Here is a 10,664-nt window from a genome sequence, read left to right on the forward strand (position 1 = left end):
TTTTTTTTTTTGTTTTTTTTTTTTGTTTTTTTCCCCCACCAACCTCCTATCTAATGCAAAAAAGTGTAATTTGTGACTTGGTGAAAATGTTTGGATTCCTTCCTGGTGGAGAGGTGGATATTTTTGGCTGTATTGCCCATAATAAGAATTTTATAATCTTAGTTGTGTTTTAGAAATGTATTGATTCCTGTACAGTATGTTTTGGTGAACCTGTTGTGCTTTGAGAGTCCAGGGTCCTCATTTATAAAAGTTGCATACGTGCAAAAAGAGGCTTGAAATATGTGTATGCAACTTCCCATACAAAGGTCATGATTTTTAGAAGGAGACTTGATAGGGGAACACGCCTATATTTACAGCAACTCTGACCCATGCATCTGCGAAAGTTCAATGACACTGCAAAATGACGACAGTCATGTTCAAGTAGGGAAATGCAGCCATACCCGCTAAATGATGTCTTGCGCATATAATAATTCATATCACCAAGACTTTGTTATACTGTGCATTGATATGACAAATATCATTCCTAAGAAGTGTTGAATATGATGTATATGATTTTAGTTTTGTTTTAAGCAGGCCAAAGCTACGCATTTGTACTAAAGAACCTTTTTGCTTTTTGTCAGTTTATATTGGCCATTGTTTGTCACTTTCATGGAGCCAGCACAAAGTAAGGAATATTTCAACCAAGTTTCACTGCACCTTCCCATGGGCTCACCACCTATGGGAGGGGCCAAGGAGGTCGGGTGCAGTGTGAGTTGGGTGGTGGCCGAAGGCGGGGACCTTGGCGGTCCGATCCTCGGCTACAGAAACTGGCTCTTGGGACGTGGAATGTCACCTCTCTGAAGGGGAAGGAGCCTGAGCTAGTGCGCGAAGTTGAGAGGTTCCGGCTAGATATAGTCGGGCTCACCTCGACGCACAGCTTGGACTCTGGAACCAATCTCCTTGAGAGGGGCTGGACTCTCTACCACTCTGGAGTTGCCCCCGGTGAGAGGCGCCGAGCAGGTGTGGGTATACTTATTGCCCCCCAACTTGGAGCCTGTACATTGGGGTTTACCCCGGTGGACGAGAGGGTAGCCTCCCTTCGCCTTCGGGTGGGGGGACGGGTCCTAACTGTTGTTTGTGCGTATGCACCGAACAGCAGTTCGGAGTACCCACCCTTTTTGGAGTGGAGGGTCCGTCGGATAGTCGAGCCTCGGATTCAGGAGGAACAGTGTGGTTTTCGTCCTGGTCGCGGAACAGTGGACCAGCTCTATACCCTTAGCAGGGTCCTGGAGGGTGCATGGGAGTTTGCCCAACCAGTCTACATGTGTTTTGTGGACTTAGAAAAGGCATTCGACCGTGTCCCTCGGGGAATCCTGTGGGGGGTACTCCGAGAGTATGGGGTACCGGCCACCCTGGTAAGGGCTGTTCAGTCCCTGTACGATCAGTGCCAGAGCTTGGTCCGCATTGCCGGCAGTAAGTCGAACCCGTTTCCAGTGAGAGTTGGACTCCGCCAGGGCTGCCCTTTGTCACCGATTCTGTTCATAACTTTTATGGACAGAATTTCTAGGCGCAGCCAGGGTGTTGAGGGGGTCCGGTTTGGTGGGCTCAGGATTGGGTCACTGCTTTTTGCAGATGATGTTGTCCTGTTTGCTTCATCAGGCCGTGATCTTCAGCTCTCTCTGGATCGGTTCGCAGCCGAGTGTGAAGCGGCTGGGATGAGAATCAGCACCTCCAAATCCGAGACCATGGTCCTCAACCGGAAAAGGGTGGAGTGCCCTCTCAGGGTTGGTAGCGAGATCCTGCCCCAAGTGGAGGAGTTCAAGTATCTCGGGGTCTTGTTCACGAGTGAGGGAAGAATGGAGCGTGAGATCGACAGGCGGATCGGTGCGGCATCTGCAGTAATGCGGGCGTTGCATCGGTCTGTCGTGGTGAAAAAGGAGCTGAGCCGCAAGGCGAAGCTCTCAATTTACCAGTCGATCTATGTTCCTACCCTCACCTATGGTCATGAGCTATGGGTAGTGACCGAAAGAACGAGATCGCGAATACAAGCGGCTGAAATGAGTTTCCTCCGCAGGGTGTCTGGGCTTTCCCTTAAAGATAGGATGAGAAGCTCAGTCATCCGGGAGGGGCTCAGAGTAGAGCCGCTGCTCCTCCGCATCGAGAGGAGTCAGATGAGGTGGCTCGGGCATCTGATCAGGATGCCTCCTGGACGCCTCCCTGGTGAGGTGTTCCGGGCACGTCCAACCGGGGAAGACCCAGGACACGCTGGAGGGACTATGTCTCTCGACTGGCCTGGGAACGCCTTGGGATTCTCCCGGAAGAGCTAGAAGAAGTGGCCGGGGAGAGGGAAGTCTGGGCATCTCTGCTCAAGCTGCTGCCCCCGCGACCCGACCTCGGATAAGTGGGAGACAATGGATGGATGGATGGATGGATGGATGGAAGTTTCACTGCATGATGCCCACTGTGCTGGAAGCCATTAACCGACTGGCAAGGCGCTACATCAAATTTTCATGTGGTATGGGTGTACATACATAAAGCAAAACATTTTTCCCAACATAGAAAGGCAATTTGCACCAGTGTCCAGATCTCCTAATGTAATTGGAGTAATTTATTGCACTCCTATTGCAGTAAAGGTACCTACCAAATTTGAAGCTGCTTTTGTTAACCATGAACAGTGACATTCCATTAACACACAAGTCATTTGTAACGCCAAGATGAGAATGATAAAGTTGTGGCTCAGTGGCCAAGGTTAATCCATGATTCATTTATTTTGAGGCAAACTAGCTTTAATAGACCTACCTGATGGTACTGTGCGAGGCGGCTGGCTTATTGATAAGTTAACTGTCTGAACCCTCAGTTTTTCATATTGACTGTACTATTCATTGTAACCACAATCCTGTTATCACATGTGACTTGTAATAACGACTACCCGCTCAGACGCTGGCACCTTGCGCCTTTTTCTGTCCCCCAGAATGCAGATGAGAGGTGCTATAATGCTGTGCATGATATTGTGCTCTAGGTTGTGGAATGCAGCCTGACAGTCTTCAGTGCAAGTGGCAGTGTCCAGATGTGACCGGTGAGAGGCTGCTCTACCAGGAAATTAACTTCTCCAGGATCTTGATTGAATGTGTATAAGGTTGATTAGCATACTCCATATATGGATATTTCAAGGTGGCGTTTGAGATGAGTTTTAAATATGTACAGTGCATCCGGAAAGTATTCAAACGCATCACTTTTTCCACATTTTGTTATGTTACAGCTTTATTCCAAAATGGATTAAATTCATTTTTTTTCTCAGAATTCTGCACACAACACCCCATAATGACAACATGAAAAAAGTTTTGAGGTTTTTGCAAATTTATTAAAAATAAAAAAATTGAGAAAGCACGTGTACATAAGTATTCACAGCCTTTGCCATGAAGCTCGAAATTGAGCTCAGGTGCATCCTGTTTCCCCTGATCATCCTTGAGATGTTTCTGCAGCTTAATTGGAGTCCACCTGTAGTAAATTCAGTTGACTGGACATGATTTGGAAAGGCACACATCTGTCTATATAAGGTCCCACAGTTTACAGTTCATGTCAGAGCACAAACCATGCATGAAGTCAAAGGAATTGTCTGTGGACCTCTGAGACAGGATTGTCTCGAGGCACAAATCTGGGGAAGGTTACAGAAAAATTTCTGCTGCTTTGAAGTTCCCAATGAGCACAGTGGCCTCCATCATCCGTAAGTGGAAGAAGTTCGAAACCACCAGGACTCTTCCTGGAGCTGGCCGGCCATCTAAACTGAGCGATCGGGGGAAAAGGGCCTTAGTCAGGGAGGTGACCAAGAACCCGATGGTCACTCTATCAGAGCTCCAGAGGTCCTCTGTGGAGAGAGGAGAACCTTCCAGAAGGACAACTATCTCTGCAGCAATCCACCAATCAGGCCTGTATGGTAGAGTGGCCAGACGGAAGCCCCTCCTTAGTAAAAGGCACATGGCAGCCCGCCTGGAGTTTGCCAAAAGGCACCTGAAGGACTCTCAGACCATGAGAAAGAAAATTCTCTGGTCTGATGAGACAAAGATTGAACTCTTTGGTGTGAATGCCAGGCGTCACGTTTGGAGGAAACCAGGCACCGCTCATCACCAGGCCAATACCATCCCTACAGTGAAGCATGGTGGTGGCAGCATCATGCTGTGGGGATGTTTCTCAGCGGCAGGGACTGGGAGACTAGTCAGGATAAAGGGAAAGATGACTGCAGCAATGCACAGAGACATCTTGGATGAAAACCTGCTCCAGAGCGCTCTTGTCCTCAGACTGGGGCGACGGTTCATCTTTCAGAAGGACAACGACCCTAAGCACACAGCCAAGATATCAAAGGAGTGGCTTCAGGACAACTCTGTGAATGTCCTTGAGTGGCCCAGCCAGAGCCCAGACTTGAATCCGATTGAACATCTCTGGAGAGATCTTAAAATGGCTGTTCACCGACGCTTCCCATCCAACCTGATGGAGCTTGAGAGGTGCTGCAAAGCGGAATGGGCGAAACTGGCCAAGGATAGGTGTGCCAAGCTTGTGGCATCATATTCAAAAAGACTTGAGGCTGTAATTGCTGCCAAAGGTGCATCAACAAAGTATTGAGCAAAGGCTGTGAATACTTATGTGCATGTGATTTCTCAGTTTTTTTATTTTTAATAAATTTGCAGAAACCTCAAGTAAACTTTTTTCATGTTGTCATTATGGGGTGTTGTGTGCAGAATTCTGAGGGAAAAAAAATTAATTTAATCCATTTTGGAATAAGGCTGTAACATAACAAAATGTGGAAAAAGTGATGTGCTGTGAATACTTTCTGGATGCACTGTACATTCACAAGTTGATTGATTTATAAAGGTAAATTGCATAGGAAAGTGTATACGGCAAGTTTTACAAATCAAATTTTTTTGGCATATACATATTTTCACACATCAATCCAAGCAAAGTTTTAGGCCCCTAGAGAAGTTGAAGCCTCAAATGATTGTTTTTGAGTTGTTGCTGTTACAGGTTAATTTAGATTAAATTAGTTTGTTTTCTTAGTGGTAAGTATAATGTTTATTAATAGGGTCTCTCTGTAAGTATAGGCATTAATGTTTGTGTTCATACTTTTTCCTTTTACAGGATGCTATGAGAGGCCTGAATCCCAACAGCCTGCAATCCATGTTCCAGTCCAGTCATATCTCCAAGCAGGCAGCCTATGAGAACAGTCAGGCCAATAAGATGAAAAAGAAACAGCCAGTGATGCTGCACTCTGATCCCAGTATCCTAGGTGTGTAAAGCCTTTACATTGTCTTATAGTTAAAGTATTGCCATAGAAGGAAAAATTTGAACACTCTATTTATAGTTACATCGGTACACATAGTAATACATTGCCTGTTTTTGCTTCCTGCATTTTAAAGTTTGTAGAAAGCATGAGAGACTCATACCCTTCTATTAACAACATCACAGCATTATTTGCTTCAGAATTACGTAGACTCTTGAAAAAGAATGAAGACTCACATGGTGAAAAGGTGGCAAACTGATAGTCACTATGTCTGCTTACTGTAATTACTGTTTACATTTTATTACAATTATGATCATCCATTCTATGTTTTATAGATTAGATACAGCATACACAATGACACGTTTTCTGATAGCTGACAAGATTGTAGTAGAATATCAAATTCAATAGTGAAATATTAGTAATAAACATATTTATATATAATCTTCATTTGGATCTTGATCTTTGTCCGTGAATTCCACAATTATGATCATCCATTCTATGTTTTATAGATTAGATACAGCATACACAATGACACGTTTTCTGATAGCTGACAAGATTGTAGTAGAATATCAAATTCAATAGTGAAATATTAGTAATAAACATATTTATATATAATCTTCATTTGGATCTTGATCTTTGTCCGCGAATTCCACTTATGCGTAGACCACCTTCCAGTTTAGTACGTTGTTGTTACTCACGGATGTCAACAATATGCCGGAATAACGAAAGGTGTGGTGGTCAGTGTTATGCTGGTTAGCTCCTGAGGCCTGGTTAGAGAATGAGATTGCCGAAGATAAAAGGTACGTGCCTATGTAACATATGAATGAAAGACAGACAGCGGGTAAAATGAATGACAACGTAACAGCACGTTCCAGAAATTATTATTGTTACGTTGTAGCCGGCGAGTGCTGCGCGTCTCACAGTTGTACCCTGGCTTGTTCACATGTCAGTGAAGTGATCCCTATTTATGCTTTAAAGAGCCTGTATACCTATGTGTCCCCCTTTTGTAACCATTGCTCCATGTATATTGCCTTACTCTTTGGATTGCCACAAAGCAACCTGCGAGATTGGAGAAAGGTTGAGAAGAGATCGTGAGAGGAAACGACAGCATCGTGAAAACGAGACAGACTGTGAACGGAGAGAAGCAGAAATGCTCCTACACCACTACATAATTACTATTTGGACAGTGATTCCGAGTAGGCCGTTCCTATCGAATCATTGTCCAAGGGTTTTGTTTTGTAATTTTGTTTCCCTTATAAAAAATCATAATGCTGTGCGACGAAGGGCCCAGTTCACGACTGGCAGCCGCATTTAAACAGGGAGCCCTTCACAGACAACTTTAACATGCGCAACGTAGTTGGGCGCACATGGCTAGTGTGGTAAATATAAGTAATATACCACTGCTAGACACTAAGGGGGACCTTGAAGGTATGCCTGAATAATTTTATACAACTAGTGATAAAAGGCACTACTCAAATCAAGAACAGATTTAGTATAAAATTATACAAGAAAGTACAAGCAGTTGTTATAGAAAAAACTGCATGAAATATGCTATAGATTACATGTTAAAAATAACAAGTAGTAGAAAGGGTAAATGATAAAAACTTACTACTTAAATTATGCTATGAAAGTAATCATTTTTATGATATCCTCACATTATTGTCAATTTCAGCCTACTTTGTTGCCAGTCAGAAAAAGCTGTGCAAAGAAATTAATATATATATATATATATATATATATATATATATATATATATATATGTAGAAATGCTTTTGTTTCCAGAACAGCCTGAATTCTTTAAAGATTGCTTTATCTTGCAGTGTCACACAATCTCTGTAGGTTTTTCAAGCACTGATGCTATAAACCTCCCTTTCTATGTCATCTTCATGTTTGTTTGTTGTTTTTTTTCGATCATAATCTTGAATGCATCTGTGCAGAGTAAACTAAAGTTACTGCAATTTTTATGGAACCAACTTGAAATGATGCACATTTTGTGATATAGCACATGATTCATGCTCAAAGTTTGTTTGATAAAAGGTACACTTCATCCATAAAAATGATGCACACAGCAGTAATACAAAGGTATGATGTGGAATTGAAACAATGCTTAGTTGCTAATAAGAGACCTACAATGTGCCAAGTAAACATTCTCCGCCTCATTACTCTACTACCATCAGCCTGTATTGTCAACACAAAGCAGAATGGGTCCATGAATTCAAAATGTTGACTCTAAATACTGCTCCTACCTGGAAAGGGGTCTCTCTTTGAACTGCCTTTCCCAAGGTTTCTTCTATTTTCCCCTACAAGGTTTTTTTGGGAGTTTTTCCTTGTCTTCTTAGAGAGTCAAGGCTGGGGGGCTATCAAGAGGCAGGGCCTGTTAAAGCCCATTGCGGCACTTCCTGTGTGATTTTGGGCTATACAAAAATAAACTGTATTGTATTGTATTGTATTGCTCATTACGTGTTTGTCACAATATATATTGGGTTCTATCAGAGAAGGTGAAATATTCCTAATTATTAATGGTCTGGTCTGATTGTGTCCATTGTGTCATTTTCTTGGTTTTTAGAGATAGAGGCCACTGTGGTCTTCTCTTGCTCTACCTTATCCATTTTCAATGTCTGATGAATATAGTTGTTGAGTTGTTATCTTAGTATTTGCACCCTTTCTGTTACCTTGAGCGAGCATGTCCATAATACTCTGACATCTCCCAATTAAAAAAGTGTTTTTGCTAACGAAATAGCCCCTCATTGGATGTTGTTTTGCTGGTCACACTATTTTGTGTAATCTCTGTAGACTGTAATGTTTGAAAATCCCAGTCACTCAAAGTTTTCAAACTAGTGATCATGGCTTCATGAGGCGCTTGCTTGGCTGCGGTGGTTCTGTTGAGTTTGACATTTTTATGAATGTCCTTAAATTCCCTCACAAAGTTTTTAAAATATTGTTTAATTGTTGCACATAATTTAGCCCTTAACATTGTGGCTATTGTAAAGTAATAGTTCTCATCCTGCGTGGTTCAACAGCCACTACCAGGTGGTACACAAAGAAATGTCAGGCAAAAAAAAAGTGGGGGACAAATAAGTGTTCTTTGAAAGGACTATTGATTACAAAGTAGCTGAACCGCTGTCTTCATGTTTGGCTGTGCTTCATTTTTACCACCTGTGCATGTACAGTAATCCCTCCTCCATCGCGGGGGTTGCGTTCCAGAGCCACCTGCGAAATAAGAAAATCTGCAAAGTAGAAACCATATGTTTATATGGTTATTTTTATATTGTCATGCTTGGGTCACAGATTTGCGCAGAAACACAGGAGGTTGTAGAGAGACCGGAACGTTATTCAAACACTGCAAACAAACATTTGTCTCTTTTTCAAAAGTTTAAACTGTGCTCCATGACAAGACAGAGATGACAGTTCTGTCTCACAATTAAAAGAATGCAAACATATCTTCCTCTTCAAAGGAAACAGAGGAAAGCAAACAAATCAATAGGGCTGTTTGGCTTTTAAGTATGCGAAGCACCGCCGGTACAAAGCTGTTGAAGGCGGCAGCTCACACCCCCTCCGTTAGGAGCAGGGAGAGAGAGAGAGACAGAGAAAAACAAAGTCAAAAATCAATACGTGCCCTTTGAGCTTTTAAGTATGCGAAGCACCGTGCAGCATGTCACTTCAGGAAGCAGCTGCACACAGAAGGTAGCAACGTGAAGATAATATTTCAGCATTTTTAGACGAGCGTCCATATCGTCTAGGTGTGCGAACAGCCCCCCTGCTCAATCCCCCTACGTCAGGATCAGAGAAACTCGGCGCAAGAGAGAGAAGGAGAAAGTACGTTGGGTAGCTTCTCAGCCATCTGCCAATAGCGTCCATTGTATGAAATCAACTGGGCAAACCAACTGAGGAAGCATGTACCAGAAATTAAAAGACCCATTGTCCTCAGAAATCCAGCAAAAAATCCGCGATATATATTTAAATATGCTTACATATAAAATCCGTGATGTAGTGAAGCCGCGAAAGGCGAAGCGCGATATAGCGAGGGATCACTGTATCTCACTGCACAAGTTAGACGTGAGGTAACTCTTACTCTCCACATCCTTGAGCATATCCATGCCAAAATTGAGTTTCTCTGAGAACCCAACACCAAGTCCAATGGATTATTGTAAAAGAGCGTGTCTTAACAGGTAAGTGCTCGCCTTCTCATAACTCCAGCACCCACAAGTAGTCTGCAATACAGTATTTACAATATTTTTAGCTTTGGTAAGCTTGTTTAGTCCACTTTTATTTTAGAACAGTTTGAGTTTGGCAGAATATACAATGAGGAACAAAGATAAATATTAATTATTAATAATAAAACTTTTCATTTTATTATTTAATATTAATCAAGAATAGAAAGCTATTGTTTTAACAGAGTTGGTAATGTTTGGTAACCTGCCCTTAAAAATTTCAGAAATAGGCCAAATATAGAAGCAGAACTACACTTGTTATCAACTGTATTCCATCATAAATACCTTTTGTGCTTTGTAGCAGGCTCAGCCTTCACATTGACTTGGAAACCTTTGTGAGTTATTTTCTTTTTTTTTTGTCTTAAGGTCATATGTAATTTATGAGCTGTTTTTCCCCTCCTTTTTCTCACATGACTATAATATTTGTAAGTTAAAAAATGGAAATTTAGGCTTTTTAATTTTTATTCCATATCAAACCACAATCCTGTTCTTACATTAAAATAAATAATTCATTAGAGAAACATTTGGCCTACATAAAAACATTAAGACTCACAAACAACTGTCTGTAATACTTCCCAAATGTAAGGGGTGAGAGTAAAGAAATACCACCTTTAGATATGCCTAGTAATGGTTCAGTACTTAACAATTTAAAACTGAAAAGTGGTGACTCTCCAAAGTATTTCAGTTCCTAGAGGTGGGATGCCAAGAAAAAGTACTGTGCATGACATTTGATCACATATACGTTATGTCAATAATAGTCTACTATAGTTAACTGATTGTCTGATTAATAGGTCTAATATTATCCAATATCATACCATGTACTTACTGTTAGCAGTAACCAGGATACAAGACTTGCTTCCATTCTCAGCATTGGGATTATTTTAGTGGGTGGGCCCTGTCCAGATGTTACAACATTCTGTGGGTTCTTTGCTTAAAAATGTTTGATAACTCCTGACTTGGGTCATCTATCTTGCACATTTTAATATCTGGGTAAAGATCTACTGAACCTCTTAATCATATTTACATGCTATAAATACTGAGTTGCAGCCAAATGATTAGCTGTTTTGAAGATCAAGCTCTTTTCATTAATAAGCAAAGGATACCTAATAAATTAGTCATAGATTGTATTACGTTTTGACCAGAGTAACTTGCTTCATCAATTTTGGGTATTATTAATGAGCATCCTCTGAGAATTTGACTTC

General features: G+C 41.7%; 1 protein-coding gene across 5 annotated transcripts in view; it reads left to right on the forward strand.

Moving 5' to 3' along the window:
- Positions 1-10,664, forward strand: part of gigyf1a (GRB10 interacting GYF protein 1a) — a 150,901-nt gene that overhangs the window by 126,496 nt on the left and 13,741 nt on the right. For all 5 annotated transcript variants that reach the window (XM_051925119.1, XM_051925122.1, XM_051925120.1 and 2 more), the window contains one exon: positions 5,110-5,257. In XM_051925119.1, the coding sequence (XP_051781079.1) occupies positions 5,110-5,257 (148 nt within the window). The remainder of the gene's footprint in view (positions 1-5,109; positions 5,258-10,664) is intronic.

The sequence above is a fragment of the Erpetoichthys calabaricus genome, chromosome 3 (genome assembly GCF_900747795.2).
Source record: "Erpetoichthys calabaricus chromosome 3, fErpCal1.3, whole genome shotgun sequence".
Taxonomy (NCBI): domain Eukaryota; kingdom Metazoa; phylum Chordata; class Cladistia; order Polypteriformes; family Polypteridae; genus Erpetoichthys; species Erpetoichthys calabaricus.